Source organism: Motacilla alba, chromosome 3, assembly GCF_015832195.1.
Source record: "Motacilla alba alba isolate MOTALB_02 chromosome 3, Motacilla_alba_V1.0_pri, whole genome shotgun sequence".
Taxonomy (NCBI): domain Eukaryota; kingdom Metazoa; phylum Chordata; class Aves; order Passeriformes; family Motacillidae; genus Motacilla; species Motacilla alba.
This window is the reverse complement of record NC_052018.1, coordinates 53,078,442-53,099,067: the sequence shown is the minus strand read 5'-3', so window position 1 is coordinate 53,099,067 and position 20,626 is coordinate 53,078,442. Positions and strand designations below refer to the sequence as shown.

The following is a 20,626-nucleotide window of genomic DNA, read 5'->3' as shown; positions in this document are numbered from 1 at the left end:
GCCACCAATATCCTACTGCACAAGGAACATCTAAGATACTCTATAAACAGGATAATTTTGGAATACAATAGGAGTTTAAAAAAATCCACCAGACCAATGCTTGTCTTTTCCCCTGTAACACATGACAATCCTTGATACACTTTGAGGTGGAAGGGGACTTGGTGCTTTGGGGTTTTTATGATTTTGGGGTTTTTTTTGGGGTTTTTTTTTTTTTGGCGGGGTTTTTGGGGTTTTTTGGTGGGTTTTGTTTTGTTTTTTTTTTTTTGGGGGGGGGGGGGCAGGGGGAATGTTCTATTTTTGGAGCAGACCAGAGAATAGCAAAAATGTCTTAACAGAGACTCTGAGTGCTCTTGTGGCTTTATACGGATCATTTGAGCTACATTGGTCAGGAACTTTGCTGTCTGGAACTTTTGCAAGTTGTCCCATTGCTTTGTCCCATTGCTGTCTGGAACTTTTGCAAGCATGGTACACACTCTACAGAATGCTGTCTCTGTGCTGATATTTGTAATGATAACACACTGACACTCAAATTACACTGTGTTCTGGTTGCTGCTTTCTATCTTGCCCTTTCTTACAAGCAGCCTAGAGGCAGGACTTTCATATGCATTTGTAAAGAGTCTGTAGCTGCAAACATTAATAAGAGCTATCACTTAGGAGCAGTTACTTACACTTTGTTTAATCTCTAATGGATTCTTCTAAATATTTACAGTAGAACAGTTGTCAGACCAAATGCTGGACATTACTGGCAACTTCCCAGCAGCCAAAAAGGAAAGAGAAGAGAAGAGAAGAGAAGAGAAGAGAAGAGAAGAGAAGAGAAGAGAAGAGAAGAGAAGAGAAGAGAAGAGAAGAGAAGAGAAGAGAAGAGAAGAGAAGAGAAGAGAACCTACTTGTTGCATTCTTCTGTGGGGCTTTAGTGAAACAGGTTCTGCATTGAGTAGCTTGGTGGCACTGAGCAAAATGGTCCAGAGGATTATGCAAACCCCAGCATCAAGTTGTGGTTCAGTCATGTAAAACTGCCTCTATTCTTGTTTATCTTGGGGAAAATTACTGTTTGACTGTTTGCTTTGCAGACACTGAAGTAAATAAACTGTGTGAAAGGCCAGTGGCTGCTACAAGAGGTGGAGGAACTCCAAATTGTTTGGGGTTGTCAGCATAACACCTGCTGTTCTCTTGGACGATCTCTTGGCTGGTAGATCTGGAACCCGCAATATTTCCCTGTTGTTGTGGCTCCCTGACACAGGTTGATGTGGACTTTAAAACAAATAAAGTTACTATTCTGAGGCTGAAAAAAAGCCCTTGGTGGGCCTCATGTCCTCTGAAGTTACCTTGGCTCTGGTGAGAACAGGGTGCATGGTGTGAAGCAGGTGTGGAGGAGTAACAAGAGGATGGCAGCAGTAGGAGCCTGTGGCTACTGGGAAGGACTTATGTGCCAGCAGCTGCTGGCTAGCAGATCACCCACCAGGCTGTCCAGCTGTGTCTAACAAGTGGGGTCTTGGGCAGGCACGAGGAGGGGATGGTGGCTGCATCACTGTTTGACAGCTGGCAGAAGTACTGGTACATGGGAGGCGGGCCTGAGACACGAGGCACTTGTGTGTCTCACTATCTCCCACTGTGACACAGCAGGTCTGTACTTACACAGAAAGGCACCAAGGATTGTTATCTTTCTTTGGAAAAATTTCCATTAACTTGAAAATTAGAGCCTTCCATGAATAAGAATCTGTGAATATATATAAGATATATAAGTTTTCTGTAGAATTTGCTATTGTAAATGTAATTTTGAGATGTGTGTGTGTGTGTGTGTGTGTGTGTGTGTGTGTGTATGTGTGTGTGTATGAATGCATGTATGAGAGGGAGAGAACTCTCACTGCCTACAACTGTTCTGCCAAGATAAACTTTGGAGCATTTTATAAATTAACTCTGCTCTGTGTGTTTATTTTTCTTTTGGAGATTCTAAAAAGAGACTGTTCAACCCATCTTATTAGGGGCAGCACATTTTTTTAAAGAGAAAAATAAGTTCCGACTCTGCACTGGAAAGTATTTGCTATTTTCAGCAAAAAGTATTCTTTCCTTCTGACCTGGCATATTAGATAAGATTTATATTTCTGACCTGACATTAGGTAGTTAAGATTTATTCTTCTATATTAACTTTACTGAGCTTGCAAGCTATTCATTTACAGCATAGGGAATATATTTATGGCAGAAGCAAAGAAAGTTCACTACAAAGTAGTAAAATATGTTATTAGGAGTGTCCTGTAGACTGATGAAAATGGTGAGTACCCTTGCAGCTGGCTCCCTTCTGACTCTTTTCCTTCTTTGTTATTTCAACTTTAAAACTTGAATTTGAAGTTAGTTTCAATGGCAAATAACTTAAAAGAGTCCAGATGATTCTAATATATCCACATATATATGTACGTACATTTACCCTGTGATTGAGAGGTGTGGGGAAGCGGATAACAAGTGACTTGAATTCTCTCCGTGTTCTGCTGGCAATGACCCAGGCATAAGTAACATTGGACCTCACTCTCCTGCCAGTATAAATCAGGAGGAACTCCACTGGGGTATGAAGCTGGTGTGTGAGTGAGCGCTGAATCAGATCTGGAGCTTTTCTCCATCCAAAGGTGTGGACCCAGGCAATCTGTTAATGTCCAATTGACTTAAAGAGGGGAACCGCAGACTATGATGGAAACCTGGAAGTACTTCAAGACTCTATATGCAGGTTGGAAAGTTAGAGGCCTCCTATTGAAATCAGTGGCAAAACCTCCCATTAACTTCAATAGGAAAAGAATCAGGCCCTAGAAATGTCTGGAAGCCAGAGAATTGCATGGCTCAAGAAAAAGGTAATAGGAGCTGATGACTTGCACCAATAAATCACTGATGCAAACCTGGCTGTGCTTGGTTTAGGCTCAAAATTGCTTTCATCTGATGTTTGTTTGAAACTTTTTCATTGTAAAACCTTAAAGAAGAACTGGCAGCTGAGAGAGCTGTCTGAGCACGAGGCTGACGGCTGGACAGGGTGTGGTACCTCCTCTGGCCCTGCGTCATCGGAGGGAGTCCATCTTAAAGAGAAGTGAGAAGCACTGGCCTGCCTGTCGAGACAGCAGTGCTAGCACTCTGCTGTGAACCAGAGGATTTCTAATTCAGAAACTTTCAGACTAACTCTCTAAATCCTCTTAGACTGAATATTTTGGGGGAGGGGGATTATGACTCCACAGCAAGCCAAGAGGAGGAGTAGATATTTCCATTTGTGGACATTATTTAACTCCTGTCACTAGAGAGAATAGAGATGTGCAGAGCTTTGAGGAATTTAATGTGTTGGAGAAAGGGCTTGGCATAGGGAAAGTTGGGACCATCAGGCATTACAAGAGCTGGGAATTGCTTAAAGAGTGTAGTGAGCAGAGCTGCACATTGCAGTTCAGCTGAGGAACTCTGCTCCCCATCCTGTCTGCAACAATGCAGCTGAGGAGGAGGATTCTACTTCTGAACAAACTCCTATTTGTAAGCTGTACTGAGTTGAGGCCAACTGCTCTGCCACACATCTTAACCATCCCTGATAGAGTGGCGGGGAAAAGCACAACATTGTGGGGGCTTTCCTCCCCCCTCAATATTTTTGCAAACAGTGCATTTTTTTCCGAAGTCCCCGAAGGGGAAAGCAGTAGACAAACTGGATGGATAGTTTGGTATCTGTGCTTGGTCAAACAGCCAGGGACATGTTTGATGTCAGCTGATGCATTCAGAATAGTTCACCACTTTACAAACTTCACACTCCCTATTCTTGCATTTGATAGTCCTCAGGGCTACATTCTCTGTTACTCTATGCAAACCTTCCCATCCTTCCTTGTATCTGACATAGGCTCCAAGGATTCACATCTTTCTCTATATGCAGAGATTCATGGCTTGTTTTTACAATCTGTCTCTGTAAATCAAAGAAGTTGTTCATTGCTTCTAATCTCTCACCAAGAAACCCACTGCTATCATCAAGTCATCACACCACAGCTCAAGGGCATCCTTCCTCTTTCCACCATTTCTTCCCAAAACCCTGGTCTCAGCAAAGCAAGTTGCAAAAATTTGTAATCAAAAGGGGAAAACTATGTTGAGGAAGAAACTTTCTTGTCGAGACAAACGAGGGAGTGAGGATGAGAGAACACTAAAAATATGTTTCTTTGGGGTGACACTAAGGAAAAATAGAAATTTTTAAGACTATGAGAAAATAAATATTTTAAAAATTGATTTGACAAAAGGCACATTATTGTACACCCTGTATGTTGGATCTAGGATTGCATGTGAATTCTGGTGTCTGTTCTGGTTCAATGCATTCACCTGCTAGTTCTCATTTCCAGTAGGCTTGGGCTGGGTTAATGTGCTAACTATGAGAAAGACATGGATCATACATGTATTAAATCTGGCAGGCTAATGGAGCTGATCTAGACTTATTACTTCCTCTACCACTTGCCACTTCAGAAAATGCAACATTTTGTGCCCATTCCTGTGCTCACTTATTTAGTTAGTCTGTTCTGGTGAATGTTCTCATTCTGTGAATTACTTCAGGCACTACTTTGAGAGATAGTGCTCAGGTTCAATATCTGTAGGAAGAGAGGGAAGGCAAAGAAGGAAAATGCTCAGGAATATACAGTGCTGATAGGGTGAATAATACAGCATGGAGAAAGCCATAAAATATTTCTCCTACACTTTTAATTGGCAAATTGCATCGGTTCTCTGACAAAAGACAGTGGAATACTCTCATGTTCTGTACCAGCAACTCACAAAGTGAATTACAGACTGCATTTCTGCTCCTTTTCTAGGTGATTGGCAACAAAAACTTCCCACTTACCATGTTTTTTTAGTATCCTGTATAAACATTTAGGCTGGATTCAGTGCACATGTAAATTTTATGCTGGCAGGGCTCTATGAGATACTTGCTTCCTGACATGAGTTGTAACTAGAAGCAGAATCAGTCCCTTAACCTTTGTGACATGTTTATTCTGCCTAAACCATCTCCCATTAAAAACAAATCAGAAGCTCTAATTGAAAACCTCGTGTTAGTATGGCATGTGCCTTATGATTGTGACATTTCTGTTTGCTGATAAAAGAGGGGAATATTGTCTTTCCTTGCATGTGCACAGATGCAGTTAGAAGTGTACCCATATGCATGGTCAGCCCCAGGGACATCAGCAGCAGTGCTGCTGCATTGTGACAGTGGCAAGGAAAGACCCTTTTCACTGGAACCACCAATTTTCCCTGCCCAGAGCATCATCTCTGGAGCATCATCTTCCTCCCAAGTGGCTGAGTAAAATTCCCAGCCTAGTGATGCAGGTCATTTGAAAAGCAAGAAAGGTTGCTTAAACCAAAAAGGGAAGGGTCCATATAACTTTCTGGTACAGTTTTAAACATGATGAGGTGATCAGAAAGAAAAGAGGGTCCCCTACAAAGCTTCCCAGGCAAGTTTTTGGTGTTCTTTAATTTAGCATTTGGTTTAACCTACAAAAAAATTAATAATTTTGTTTTCCATGACCAAACAGATGATAAGAACAGTGGGAGAAGAGATGGAGTTTTCAGACAACCCAAAGGACTTCATGTGGAGTCATAAACTTCTACCTGAGGATATCAGCATGAATTTCACCTATATTTTAAGACAATCTCAAGGTGAAAATACTTTAATTCTTGCTTGTGCTGATGTGAACTTTTGGTTATGTAGAGGAATGCATATATACAGATATAGATATTAATGTGTAGGGTAGAAGGGAGACATGACAGTGCATAAGGATGAGTTTGTCCAATTCTAGGACAACAGTTGTGAGGTCAGGGTGTTCCAGGGAATTAACTATATAAGCCAGAGATGTTTCTATAGGAATTAAGAAAGATGAGATGTAAGATTCTACTTCTGAATAAAATCTCTTATATGCAGTACTGCAATTTCTGTGACTGATTTCTTTTGAACAAGATGTGTCCAAGGTCTCTGCATACTTCCAGATGAAAAACACAGGCCCTTTTTCCTGTTCCCAGAAGTAACCACAGCCAGTCATGGAACCAGACTAGCAGATTCAACTAGCAAGGATCATAGATGAATAACTTCCTTTTCAAGAAGTTATGCAAGGCTTCAAAAAGGATAATGGATTGATTTTCATAATGCTTGGTGGTCTTTTAGTGGTAGCTATGGTTAGGCTCCTCCTCTCTCACATAATCAAGAAAGTGTGGAAATGCAAGAGAAAGCTACTCTTTTGTTTAATCTATTTTATCCAGACTCAGCTGTGATTTATCCGGAGGGAGAAATTAACTTCTCTGCTCACTGGGTAGCTGGAAATGATGTGATTTCAGAAAGAGGTGAATAGCAGCCTGTCCTCATCTTGAACTGGTACAGTTAACAGCTTTGTGTCCAGCCAGATCCTGGCAGAGTAGTAAGATGCTCCCACTCTGATCACTCCCCACTCAGTGCTTCTAACCTCCATAAAGCTTGGGAAGACTTGTGTTTAGCAGATTATCCAGGTACAATATGGAGATACCTCATAAATGGAAGTCTGTTTGAAATTTCCTCCATAATTTTTTCATTCATAGAGTGATTGAGACCACACAACCATAATATATGTCACTGCTTATTAAATATATTGAAGTCAGGGCTAGTAATGTGGCAGCTTACTTGTTCTATGTTTGAAGGAAGCTGGGGTTTTAAAGCAGGATTAGTATCTTAGTTAATTACTCAGATGAAAGAACCCAGTCATGGACTCTTCCATGCTTCAATAAGCACTTCAATAAGCATTTTCAAATCATATTGATTTTGTAGATTTGTAGCAGAAATAAATTATGCCGGTGGAGATAAAATGCAATATTTTTGTCCACAATCTGTCGAGGGGAACTCATTTTTTATGTTTATCTGTTCCTCAAAATGACTTTGGTCTATTCTTCAGAAATAATGTATGACCTAAGCAGCAATGAGGATGCCCTTTTTCTGATGTTCACTTGAAGTTGAATCCTACTGACAGATTTTTACATGTCTGAAACTTCTCCTCAATTGGTAGCTTAAAAAGCACATTTAAATAATTTCATTCCTAAAGTCGGGGCCTTGATCTTAAAAAATACTTGTCTAGGACATAGCACAAGTAATAGATTCTACACTCTCATAGAGAATTCTACTTTCCCTTTTAATACGCCCTCAGCCCTTAAACTTGTCAATTGCCCAACTCTTCATAAAACATAAACACAAGAAACAAATGTGTGACTTCATTTTGGACTCCAAAACAGAAACTATTGTGGGGTTTCTTTTTTTCTTTAGCAAAACACAAAATCATGTCATTTATTTGCCTTCCAGGCCTTCAGGATCTTGCTATTAAACATCTGCGGCCAGTATGCCCAGCACAAGAAGGTCTCATTTCAGCTGATTATTTTTAGTTCTGTGTTATACTAAAACTTTCTGGAATCTTCATCCATCCCCATGTGTTTGCGAAATACTTGCACTTAACATCTTCTGACTCCCATGTTGAATAAATAGCCTTTGCTCCCACTTTTCTATTTGGGAGGGCTAGCTCTTCCCTCGGCAGTAACATCAAGTAATATAACACCAGCAACTCATTATTCAGTGGCATAGAAAAAGTGAAATTAATAATGAACATTCTAGGAAAAGGAAACAAGGTTATGAAACCCTTGCCGACACTGGTTTGTGTAATCTTCATGAATAAGCGACTCAATAATGCTGGGCAAGTGTGTGTAGGAGGCTCATTTTGGAGAAACTGGCTGTTTTCCTCTCTCTGACCAGTTGAGCTGTTATGATAAAAAATGTTGTTGCTAAAGAAACCTGTAATAAATCCTAATGGGAGTATTGCATGTGCTGATAACATCCATAAACTTTGTAAACATATTAAAGTGTCGGGTTTTAGTAGCCCTGGTTCATGTGGACGTTCGTAAAAGTTTTTCAAGGAATGCAATGGAAATCTTGTTCCACCAGCTGGTTGCTCCTACAATTCTGGTTTACGTGAGGAACTTGTCTTCCTTTTCCTTGAAACAGAGCATCACCCTGTAGGGAAGCTGAGTTAAAATATCTCAAGGCCTACCTCCACTGTGATTTCTCTCATGAAAACGCTATCACCAGTGAAGCTGTGTACCCAGGGAGCTACTTGGGGAGAAGTGGGGTGGATAAGCAGGTGCTTGGTAGAGGATTTATGCTGTTCCAAACACCCTTGCTTTGTGTCATGATGTACTCCATTGACACCTCCATTAAAGTAGGGCTGGCAGCTCTGAGCAAGGTATTTCAGTTGCCTTTTAGTAGGTGAGAAGAGTTGGGTGCCTACAAAAGGGAAAAAATCCAGCATGCTGAACAAAGGAGCCTTAACCTGGTCTGAAATGATGAGGTCAGAAACTGTATCAAACCCTGGTTGTCCAGGGAATTCAGGTGCCCTGGCACTACTACACCACACTGCAAACCAGTATATTCTTTAACAAAAGGAGGGAGAATTCACTCTTTTCTTCTGAAAGGCACCAAGAAGAGAGCAGCAGCCTTGCTGCCCCTTAACACATCCAAAAGCTTAGCTGCTAAAACATTTGGCCAGGAACGGAAAACCTAAGCTAAATTAATTCTTCCATATAGCATGACTCTAGCCTGTCTGTATCGATATGCTCTAATAAAGTGATGTTTTTCCACCTGGATTTGCATGTTATCTCAGGTCGCCGCTCACACCAATTTTAGTTTGCACAGGAAAGACAAGGGCTTAAGGGCTGGGTATGGAGCAGGAATGCATGTGACTTTATTCCAATGTCAGTAAGCAACCATCTGCAATACTGTGTGCTCCGTGTGGAGGAACTTTGCATTGATGTATTTATTATTTGTCACTATTTAGTCATTGCACTTTTTTAACACAGGGTTTCTTTAAGAGAAAATCTCACAGTCTCTGCATGAAAGGACCTGAGCTCAGACAGATGCTCTGTACCAGCAGGATGAAACATCATGTTAGAAATTACAGAGCATCTGAGAAATGTCCATGTGTCAAGGGTGAGGTGGAAATTAGGCATTATTGAAGGTGAGGGACTCATATTTAAATCCTGTCCCAGATGCACCTTAGGCATCTTATGTCCAGTTCTTGGATGTGAGCCTTTCTGTGTTTGCCCTCGCCCTTTACAGGAAGCCACAGGAATTACACATCGTTACTATCCCAACATCTATCAATGACCTCCTGTTTCATTTTACAGTGCCCCAAAATCTTCTTTACCCTGTAGAATATATTAAATGCCTGAAATCCCATGTAGGACCTTGCAATTTTAAACACGAAACCTATCAGGATGTTATACTGGCGCACATTAAGAAGCTTGAAGGATAAAGTTTATAGCAGCACTACGAGAACTTGGTGTAAACCTGTGGTTTGGAGTTTTACTTTTTTTAAAAGTACTACAATAAGCATTCCTTTATGCTCTTCCTCCCAATTATTCTATTGTGTGGAGCCAAAATATCAGTGCAAGGCTGGGGTGCTGCTGCAAGCTGGCAGGAGCTCAGTGGCACTGCCACAGCCAAAGACTCTCCCGGTTCAGCTCTGGTCCCCATAGGTGAGTTCGTGCCTAGGAGCACTGCAGCAAGATGTGTTTTGTGGCTCCTTTACTTCAGTGGCTGTTATGTTTGTTTACAAGAGTGAGTAACACTAACATTTTAAAATGCAAGGTCGATAGCTCATAATCTAGAAACTGAAACACACAGAAATGTTTATTACTCAGCTGTCGGACAACCGTAGTACAATCGTTCCTTAAGTAGCATTGCTCATCGCACTGCTCTGTACTAGCAACAAAAGTAAGATTAAAGTACTCATTAATAAAATCTGTTGGATTTTATTATGACAAAATGTCTAATTTTAATGATTCTGCTGTCACCAAAAACTCAGTTATTCAACTATTTATAAAAGAGTTGGAGCTCTCGTCTTTTTCTTTTTTTTTTTTTTTTTTTTTGAGAGACATAGCACGTTTTGAGTGAATAAATGTTCTCTGAGTACTTTTTTCTGAAGCATTGTTTGTGGTAATAGCAGACAGACAGAGTTTTGTATAAAAACGTACATGGTTTCAGCTGCCTTTTGTCATCTGATAAGATTGCTTTGTTCAGAATTATTTTGGTAAAAAAATTGGCTAAGTGATTTTGAGTCGTTCAGACTCCTAAACTAGAAGCGAGACAAAAATATTTTTTTATTAGCTTTTCTATCTTCTCCACCAAACTTTCGCAACTTCTAATTTAATTTTGAGCAAAAGGGACAATTCACTGGAGAGGGAAAATTGTTCTTAAGAACATCCATAGCTTTAATGGAGGAGTGTTGCTAGTAGTCACTGTCTATAAATGATTGAGTATGAAATGACAGACAGCTTGTTAATGTTAGCGATAAAGTGCAATGGTCCAGCCAGCACACTTGCTTTGCAAACCAGAGAGCAAAATGAGCATGTTAAGCAAGAGAAAATGAGTAAGTCTGATTTTTGAGTTCTAGCTCAGATTTTATCAGATTTATGTAACTTCCATAGTCTCCGGTGAAAAATTTATAGCAAGAAGAAACAGCAGAATGGGGATTGGCAAAGGCTTGGTACGTTAAGGGCAAAGCTCAAAAGAAGAAATTGGTCTCAGTTAACTTGTTTGGCTTCAGTTGGCTCAATAGGTGGAAGTAGTAAAATAGTGGTACTTTTCATATGATTTAAGAAAGAGACTGCCTCCCAAGCAGCTTAAGTATCATAGTTTTGAAAGGTAAGAGGCATTGTTTTATCCTCTTTAGGGGCTTTTCATATTTGAATCATGCAATTTTGCAAGTATTTTAGTATGGGATTTCTTCCAAAATGTATCCTGAGTTCCTGCAGAAAAAAGCTCACTCCAGCTCCAGCATAGTCCATAGGACTTTCTCCACTGAAAGTAAAGGAGGCAGTTTCAAGCTCTAAAGCCTTCTTACTAATAATAGCAATATTTTATTATGTCTGCAGAGAGAAATAGGACTTTTCATGTATTTTCAGGTACAGCATCCTACATCAATGTCTTTTACAAATTGTGGTAACATGTATTTAAAGTCTAACATGAATTTTATATAGTATAAGAAATGTCTTCAGCAGGTCATAGGAAAAAAAATTGAAATTGTCACCCTTTCAGTTATCAGGTATGAAATAGGAACTGGTCAGTAATGTCCTTTAGTCTCTGGGGATAACAACACTTATCGTTCCACATACGCTGATATGATCAGGCACAGATTTTACATACATACCGAGTTATTTTTTAAAAAATAACACAAGCAGTCCATCCCTATCCTAAAGGTGCTTCTAAACCTTTCAGCGATTGGTAGCGATTTTCTGATACTTAATTTTTTAAGATATCTCTACAGTGAGATATGTTCACAGTTTACAACAACACGATGGAACATCATCGCCATCAAAGTATTTACCCTCACAGTGCTAATATGAAGTGATCACAGAAAAAATTATCAGCAGCATACAAACACTCTGAAAGAGAACTAACAGTAATTCAATCCTGCCCAAGGGGGGCTGCTTGATGGCTGCTTGCCTGGCTAACTTCTGCTTAAAACTGTTGCACCAAGATACAAAATTATTTCTATTTTTAAAAATTAGTAACATCTATATTTCATACCAACTCTGTAGTACTGCCATCTGTGACATGCAAACCTTGAGCATACATGTAGATATCAATAATATATATATAGGTGGTGAACTATTAAAAGAATTGCTTCTACAATGAAGTGTTATTTTAACTAATTATGTAATTCCTTTTTTCTTGCTGACATTCTACCTCCCTGTGAATTACACCCTGCTCAAGATATAAAAAGACTGAAGAAATAATTTTACCAGTTGGCGTTTTGTCAATATTTTCCCGGTTTGTTTTAATTTATATAGCTATCTATACAAATGGGCTGTTAAACACCTCCCTAATTTTAAGTTTGTAAGCAGTTGTATGCAAATCAAGCCAGAGATGCAGAGTGTTTGCAGACTGGAGCCCTCCACTAGCAAGTGTGACCAGAAGCAGATGCTGGAAGACCTGCAGTCCCACATCCGCAGAGGAATGGACAGGGGAGCAATGGAAGGCAGGCAGGAGGGTAGGAAGGCAGGAAGGCAGGAAGGAAGGAAGGAAGGAAGGAAGGAAGGAAGGAAGGAGCACTGGGTATCCTGGACATGCTGTTGTAGTGAAAGGCAGGAGGCAATGTGATGGGCTACCATTAATCATGGGAGCTCTACATCCAAATTGCATTTCCATAAAGTCATACAGATTATTTTACTCACAGATGTAGGAGTGTAGTAGAAATACAGAATTTTCTATCACTTTGCTTATTCTGGATTTCCAGATTTAGTCCATGGCTCACTGCTAGTCCACAGGGTCATGGCAAATGGTCTGCCGGTCACTCACAGACCCGCAGCAAATAACACTTCATTTCTATCTACTAGAAGGTCAGTGAGAGATGTACATAAGTGTCAGTACTAAGTCTTGGGGGTTGGTAGTAGTCTGCAGAGCCAAAATATTTTGGAGCTATTGACTTGATCCTTTTTTTTTTCTAAGCAAACTGCAATCACTGGCAAATACACAGACATTCTTTTTTATTGGTACGCTAGTCTATACTCAGCTGCATATTACTCTGTCTTGTAAGACTCAAACTAGCAACTTTGTTAATCTTGATTACTCTTATCAGAATAAAACCACAAATTTCTCTGCTAGTGGTATGTTTGCTTTTAAACATTTCTTGATTGTGTTCTATGTCTAATTCTGGACCAAATTCTCTGTCTGCACTTTGTTGTTGACTTCAGAGGAGTTTTATCTCTCCAAGACAACTATATCTTTACTACTGATCATGGGACAGAAATTCAGGACTCCCCAACTAGAAAATTCAATAGGAACCAAAAGGAGACCAAAAGGATAGCAAACTAGACATTTCTCATAGAAAGGATTACTTTCGCAAAAGGTACAAAATAAGTAATGATTCGGGACCAGATCCTTCTGACGGGGTAATTTAACAAATGAACTTCAATTTATACCAGCTGAGACTCTGGCATGGCGTATTCTGAATTACCCTGTTCAGATTTTATAATTTCTTTACTTTAAAATATGTATGTCTACAATATAATACATGGAATGGAGGACTCTGATAATAACCAAAACAAAGTAACATGGGCTCAGTGACTGCTTGATGGGAAGTTATTTGTACTATGTTTAAAAATAAGTAGGTTAAAGAGAAATTTAAAAACATTTCCCTATAAATGTGCTTATGATTTGCGATTAAAGCAGACTGTCTGAGCAAAAGAAACAGAAATCCAGGGAAAGTCTCCACACAGTAGATTAATTTGACAGGTGTCATCTTTATCTGCACACTATAATTACAATAAAGTTGCACTATTCACTAACAGCGATTCATAGGTTTTTAAAGCCAAAGTAATTAGTTCAAGTGATCATAACCACTTTTATAATCTTTCATGAACACTCACTCTCTAATTCTTTGCTTCAAGCTAAGTAACCACTATTTATACCAAATCATGTTTTGCAACCAGCTGGATTTGAAGACCTTGGCCAGTACACGATGTATAGCACGTCCAGGTGAGGTGTTCTGAAAAGCTTTTTGCCTTCGCTGCCAAAATAACGAGCCAGATTCCCATTCTGACCCTCTAGCTGTGGTTTACCAGCCACTTGCATTGCCCTGAATTTATCTTAACTCCTGCATTTTAACCATAAAACTTTGAGCAAGTGCTCCACGGCGTACCAACCAGCTAAACATTCGCGGCCAGCACTCCCGCCCCTATTTCCCGAAAGTTGCCCCGCTGTGCAGGTTGCCTGAGGACGAACGAGGCGGGACGGCGCTCTCCTGGCAGAGCCCAGCGCGTCTGCCCCACCGCTCGGCAGCGGCGCTGCCCTGCGGGCGGCGGGGGGCAGGAGGCAGACCTGCCTTCTCCCGCCGAAAGCGGGGCGGCTCCGGGGCCGTGTCGAGCCGAGCCGTGCGGCGGGAGCCGAGCACCTGCAGCCGGGCTGCCCGCCGCGGCACGGGACAGCAGAGGTCGCCGCCGGCCCGGCGCTGGCCCGGCGCGCCGCGCACCAGGTGCCGCAGCGAGGCCGAGAGGAGGAGGGGACCCCGCTCCGCGACCCTCGCCCCGCTGGGCCGTCCTGCCCCCCGAGCCCTGCCGTGCCCCCAACCCAGGGCTGAGGCTCCGCCGCGCCCGCCGGGGGCACCCCTGCGGCCGGGGGTGGGGGGCAGCCGCAGCTTGCGGGCCCGCGGTTGCCAGGGGTTAAAGGAGTGGGTGGGAGGTGAGGGAGGCTGCGGAGCCCTCCCTTGCCAAGGATAATAAACCGGATGCCCTGACATGTTTTACTTAGCCCTTAGTGCTCCCTCGCTGTGAGGCCGTGGGGATCGGAGGGCTGGAGCCCCGGTCTCTCTCGTCCTCAGCTCCGCTTTAGGGGCACTTTAGGTGAAGCAAAACTTGTTTGCAGGAGGCAAACCGTACAAAGGAGGCTTTCAAGGGCCAGCCGTGCCAAGCAGGGCAAGGGAGCGAAGGCTGAGCAGGAGAAAATTAAAATAACAGTACCTCCCCTCCCTGAGGAAGTAACTCAGTTACTTCTTGCTGATGAAATGCAGGGGGCTGTGTTTTATGACATTTCCTCGGTGTCTGCAGCTGTCAGGGAGAGCGGACCGGCATGAGCAGCCCCTCCGCGGTAGGTGCGCAGAAAATGCCTCCTCTCCTGAAACAGCGGCGGGTCCGATCCGGGCGGGGTGGAGAGGCCGGGTCGGGGGCACGTCCCGGCGGCCTCTGCCGCATCCCGCCTCATCCGCGGCTCCTCGCGGCAGGGTCACGGCAGAGCTCCGGCCGGCGGCACTGCCGGAGGTGTCACCCCGAATTCGAGCCCACGCCGCACCCCCACGCCGGAGCCAGAGAATGCCTGACCGTGGCAGCGCCCCGCGACCTGGACAGCGACTTCCCAAGGGGGCGACTCGCTGCTGCCTCCCCGTTCTTTCTTCCCCGATGACGGGGGGCTCTCCTTTCTAGCCCTCACGGGGGCAGGGAGCTTCTGCCAGCACCCTGGGTACTGCACCTCTCCCCCCCGGCCCCCGCCTGCCTCTGCCCCGGACCCGGGAGGAGATGGACTGGGGCCGCTTAAATCAGAAGGGATGGACTCACCTCATCCTATGGGATTAAAGTTTAAAATTTAAAAATTAAAAAATTTAGGGGCCACCGTACCAGGACGGTGGCAATGGGTGACTAGTGGCCAGGGGAGGCTGAAAGCCAGCGGGCCGGACAGAGCCGCGACACCCCCAGCCCCCCTCCGCACTGCCGGGCGCCAGGCTTAACCTATAGCGACAATCTGTAGTGCCCGTTCTTGGGAAGGGGGCTTCTGGACCGGGATGGAGAAAGGCGCTTAGGGCATACCGGCAAAAAGTTACCTGTCGTGTCATCGCCCTTTCAGAAAGAGGGAAGACCTAAGACAGGACGTTCCCTTTCACCAGACATTAAAATGTAAAGCACCAGACGCGGGTCTTCCCGGAGCCCGCGCTGCTCATCCCGGTGAGGTGAGAAAGAAGAGCAGAGAGAGGTCAAAAATCGCTTTCATCCCTCCAGTTGAATGAAACTGCCTGCAAATCCGCTCGGCCGCGCCGCTGACGCGGGATTTAGTTCCCAGCGCACTCGCCTGGGCACCGGGGGCACGAAACCCCCCGGACAGGTGAACAGCACAACGAGAGGAACCAGAAGTTATCAAAGTATAAATCTCTTCGCACTTACTTCTTCCCTGTCGCCGTACCCTGGAGGCGTGCTGGCTGCCAATGTATTCCATAAAGTTCAAAGTGATAAAAAACCAAGAAATCAGTCGCAATTGCATAGTAACCCTTTGAGAGTTCGACTTCTCCTTTTCTTCCTTTTTTTTCTTTCCTTAAAAAAAAGAAATAACAAACCGGGATGGTAGGCGGCAAGGGATGAACACAGCAGCAGAAATACCTGCACTGAGATCCAAAGCTGGGTTTGGCCGGCTTGATGTCTTTTGCCTTTTTTTTTTTTTTTTTTTGCCTTTTTTTTTTTCTTCCTTTTTTTTTTTTTTTTTTTTTTTTTTCCTTTCCCTTCCCCTTCGCTTTTCCTATTGCACTTTCCAGCAGTCTGCCCCGCTACCTGCCGCAAACCTCAGAGGGCAGTCAGCAGCGGAGAGGAGCCGAGCAGCCGCCGCCGGGGTCCATGCCGGGCCGGCGGCCGGCAGCATGTTGTGAGGGTGCCGGGGTGCGTGCGGCTGTGCGCGCCCGTGTGTGCGCCGGGCGGGCGAGGTGCCGACAGGACGGATGGATGGATGGCGGTGGGAGAGGAGTGTGCGAGGGCGGGAGCGGCGGGGGGGCAGAGGGAGGACCCAGCCCCGCCGCCGCCGATCCGGAGCAGCCGCGCTCTGCGCCGCGGGCACCGCCAGCCGCCGGGCGCAGGTGGGCCGGGCCCCCCCGGCTCTCCCGCCCGCCGACCAGGAGCCCCCGGGCTTCATGCGGGAGCTGCTCCGGAGCGGGGCCCCGGGGGAGAGGCCCCGGGGCGGGGCGCGCCGGGAGGAGGCGAGCCCCGGCGCCCCGGCACGGCGGGAGGAGGCTCCCCGCTCCCGGCCGAGCCCCCTCGGGGCATCGGCGCCCGAGCATCCTCCGGCAGCGGGGCCCGCCGGCGGTAGGGTTCCGCAGAATCGCTGGCAGCCCCCTCCCGCGGGTCTCCGCTCGCCTCCCCTCCGCCGCCGGCCTTGCCGGGGTCACCGCGGAGACGCCGCTGCCCCCCGCGCCCCGGCCCCTCCATGGGGAGGGGCGCCCCCACTCGCCGGGGGGACGGGGCGGGGTGCTCAGCCCCTTCCCTGCGGAGGGGGACACGGCGCGGCACCCTCTCCTCCCCTAATTTGCCCCTTACATCCCGGCTCGCGGTGGAGGTGGGGAGATGGGAGTGGGGCGGTGAGGGGTCTCCAGCCTCTCGGGATTTTCTCCGTTGTGGCCTTTCCCTACCGGGCAGGGGTTTCCTGGGGTGGCTTCTCCGGTGGGAAGGAACAGAGCAAACCCGCGTGTCCTGCCGGGGTCGGGGACCGTCCCCACGGCCGGCTGGCGGCAGGCGACACACGGGGCTGGCCCCAGGCTGGGGTCGAGCGGAGCCGTGAGCCCGGGGGCGACCGCAGCAGCCTCTCGCCCCTGCCGCCGGGACCCTCAGCAGAGCGCCGGCAGCAAGGGCACAGCTCGGCTGCACCTCGGCGAAGCGAGGCAGCCTGCTTTGACAGAAGGGTATCGCGTTTCTTTTCTCCGGCAAAGGTTTCCTTTTGGGGTGAAAGGGAAGGCTGCAAAGGGGGTGGTGAGGTTGATTCAAGGTAAAACTGGCGACTTCGCTGAGCCCTCTCTCGCTTGCCTTCTTATCTCGGGTGCCTATCGCTGGGATGAGAGAGTGAGCCGTGTGAAGCGGCGCTGATCGGATCAAGAACCTCAATGGTGTGAGGAGCGGCCACTCTTATTTGTAACAGTTTTCCCCACTCTCTCCCCCCGCTGTCCCTCTCAGAGCTGTTAAATATCGGCACCATAAAATGTGGGGGATTTAAAGGTCTGTGGGAGGCTCCCTTTGAAAAGGACTTTGGGGAAAGTCTTTCTAATCCAGGATACTTGAGCCGGATGGGGTGGGATTGCCAGAGAGGCATAAAATAAAAATCATTCAGCAGACAAAACTAGGGACTACCCTGACATGTAGAAAGTGCATTTGTCTCGATGTTTCGTTTCGTTGGAGATTGAAACTCCTTGTGTGCTGGTGTGTATGTATAAATAGCTGAGCAAGCCAGGCAAGTGGCATAAATAAACAAGGCAGTGGAGAAAAGATGGGACACGTATGTGAGCCAACCTGCAGCTAGCCAGCCAACTCACTTGAGCAGCATTAGCACCAGTGGGCAGAGAAAGCATGTCAAAAAATAAACGCTCCGCGAGAAACATAAGGAAAACATTAAACAAATGGGGAGTGCACTCCCTCTCCTTGCTCTGACAAAGCACGACTGAGAAACTCTGCTCACTGTCTCTCCAGCCTCTTCCCTTCGCTGTGTCCTCGTTCCAGCAGAGATGCGTGGGACAGATGTGTTGGGAGACAGCCCCGGGGACTGCATGGGTCACCCAAGAGCCTCAGCAACAACGACTTGTGGAGTGCGCACCAACCGAGGGCCAAGCAGTAGGGCAGGGTATGCATGAGTGACCAGCAGCGGGGGGGAGAGGTGGTTTATTTGCTGTGGAAGAGGGGCAGAGACATAGACCGAGGAGAAAACAAAAGCTGTGCCTTGACTCAAGACAGGATCCAAAAAGCGGCAGGGTGAGAGGACGCCAGGAGCCTGGTTGCCTCCACAAACCAGCCCCATTAGGGGGGAAGAAAACCACCCAACAACAATAACAAACTGAACCCATAAACAGTTACTGCCGTTCTGCGATAAAAGGGGAAGATTTATATTGTTGAAATGTGTGGAAGGAGCTTGTTCCAGCGCAAAACTCTGGCGCGCAGTTCTCTGTTTATGTCGCTCATCCCGATGGATGAGATACCAGCGGCAAAGTTCAGGCTGACATCAGCCCTGGGGAGGCAGAGCCAGCGACCGGGCTGGGCTGCGCAGGGCTGCACAGCTGTGCCTGGGCCTCAGCTAGGTGGACGATCAGTTTTGGGGTGATCCAGCACACAAGAAGCCTCCCTTCACCAGGCCGGGAGACGAGAGGAGCCAGCAGCAGCACACACTGTGGAGGGAGTTGGATGCAGTGTTTCCTTGCAAGCGAAACAGATGAATCGGAAACAGTTCCCAGGGCGGTTCAATGCGCCTCTCTGTTTTGGGGTTTATTAAGGAGGGTGGGGAGGGAAAGAATGGCTGATGGTCTTTGTGCTGCCGGAAAATCAAATATGTCTGTTTTACTCAGCTGCAATGAAGCCAGCAGCAGGAGTCTGTAAATTCAGCTAGGTATTGTTTTGCTGTGGTTTGTTTTTTTTTTTTTTTTTTCTTTTTTTAAGGAGTGTAATCCTTTCGTCAAAGAGTAATAGTGTGTGGTGTTTTCACTATGGTAATTCCTGCCCATCCTGTGCAAATTCCCACAGCTAGAAAACCTTGGTTTCAGTTTTCCAAATAGCTAATACATTGTATTAGAAAAAAAGGTGGCCTCAGGATTCTCAGATTATATCTCAAATAAAATATTAATATTCAATTAATAGCTGATATTGTGTTTGTTTAAAATGGCACTCTAGTCATAAAAACTAGCCATGTGAACAGGACAGCTGAATGCTCGCCCTTTGTCATTCTTCTCTAGACTGGAAATAGTTTGTGTAAGTGAACAAAAGAGTCACTAATTTGCCTTTTCAACTTGGGAAACACTGTAAAGGAATAAAGGATTACTTCTGATATATAAATTGAAAACGAAGCATACTATGTCCGATAGATATCCTTATTTTTCAGGTACTGATCAGCGTGTAGATGGCATGGGTCAGACTCCACCACCAAGGAGTCATTCCTGGTAGCTTCCCCACAGATCTGGGTCAGTAATGCCTGAGAAGGGAGAAGGGTTGGAGGACTGGAGCAGGAGCCCTGAGTAACAGTTGCACAACTTGATGCATCTACTATTTGTTAAACACCCACAATATTCTTGGCACCACACAGGATCCCAAATCATGACAGTCTTTGCTCCAGATTTCTCTTTTCCTGCACAAACTGAGGGCAAGCACAGTTGGCAAGGCATGCAGAAAGACACCAATATATAAGAAATTACCCAGAACACACACACACACTCACACACACACATATATGTGAATATTTGTGTTTCTCTTTGTGTGTCTTTTCTGTATTTCCTAATCTGACAGTTGTTACTTTTCTCTGTGTTTCCTAACATAGCCCATTTGTTATTTAGCCATGTTCAGTTTAGGAGGTTAATCTCCTGTAACATCATGAGTATTCTCAAAAGCTGTTAATATCACAAACAGAAGATTGTATTTGAATAGTCTAAGTATACTGAAAAAAGTGAGTGATGAAAAATGCTTTACTCACAACAAGTTGAACTTAAGCATACTTTTTAAAAAATATACTGATTCCTAAAGATCCAGTCCCAATATTCTTAAGAATGTCTTTATGTTTCATATATTTAAAATATCTAATGGCAGAACACTAACAACATGTGCAGCAGAGAACAATCCTACACTGGCAACAAATAGACTAGATGACCTAATTGATTTTTCCCATCTCCGACTTGTGCAATTCTGTCATTGTAATAAAATCCCAGTGTAATCAAAGTTTACAGGACCAGGTCCTAAATTAGCATGTCGATCTGGACTACCCCTCTGTCTGGGTCAGGTCCAAAGCCTGCTGCTGTCAGCCTGACCTTTTATCAGTCTGAGAGAGGTTTGGATCTGGTCTTTGGGATCATACTGGAGGAGGGATGGATTGTTGTTTCTTTGTATGCAGGGAAAAAAAAGGCGTATTTGTGGGAAAAACACACAAACAAATTTTGCAGCACAAACCTTCCAGATGCAGTTCAGTTAAGAAAGCCCAACAGGAAGGCCTCAAAATGAGAAGTTTTTGGCACAGAGGAAGTTTTAGCAGTTAATACGAGGATGATCAAACCGTGCTAAGTCATTGTTTCCCTGTATTCATCTATCAGTTGGTCTTCTCTTGGACTTGTGATCCAATTGTAAAACTCTTGGGATGCAGACCAACTTTTTG

The 20,626-nt window shown here is 45.1% G+C and overlaps 2 protein-coding genes across 2 annotated transcripts in view; one reads left to right on the top strand and one right to left on the bottom strand.

Annotated features, from left to right (window-relative positions):
- The window catches only part of RSPO3 (R-spondin 3), a 58,232-nt gene extending 42,256 nt beyond the window's left edge, over positions 1–15,976 (bottom strand). Inside the window, exon 1 of the mRNA XM_038133578.1 lies at positions 15,697–15,976. Within this exon, the coding sequence (XP_037989506.1) occupies positions 15,697–15,793 (97 nt within the window). The 5' untranslated portion in view covers positions 15,794–15,976. The remainder of the gene's footprint in view (positions 1–15,696) is intronic.
- A 248-nt stretch (positions 15,977–16,224) lies between these two features.
- Positions 16,225–19,088, top strand: LOC119699713 (collagen alpha-1(I) chain-like). Its single transcript, XM_038133577.1, has 2 exons — positions 16,225–17,195; positions 17,974–19,088. The coding sequence occupies exons 1-2, from the start codon at positions 16,242–16,244 to the stop codon at positions 18,136–18,138; spliced, it is 1,119 nt and encodes a 372-aa protein (XP_037989505.1). The 5' UTR covers positions 16,225–16,241; the 3' UTR covers positions 18,139–19,088.
- Positions 19,089–20,626: the final 1,538 nt, after the last annotated feature.

What these genes read in the sequence shown, in the direction of transcription:
- LOC119699713 (XM_038133577.1), top strand. Translation starts at nt 16,242, where the DNA reads ATGGATGGATGGCGGTGGGAGAGGAGTGTGCGAGGGCGGGAGCGGCGG. An exon ending in CAGCCTGCTTTGACAGAAGG is followed by an intron (nt 17,196 to 17,973) that starts GTATCGCGTTTC and finishes CTGTCTCTCCAG; the next exon opens with CCTCTTCCCTTCGCTGTGTC.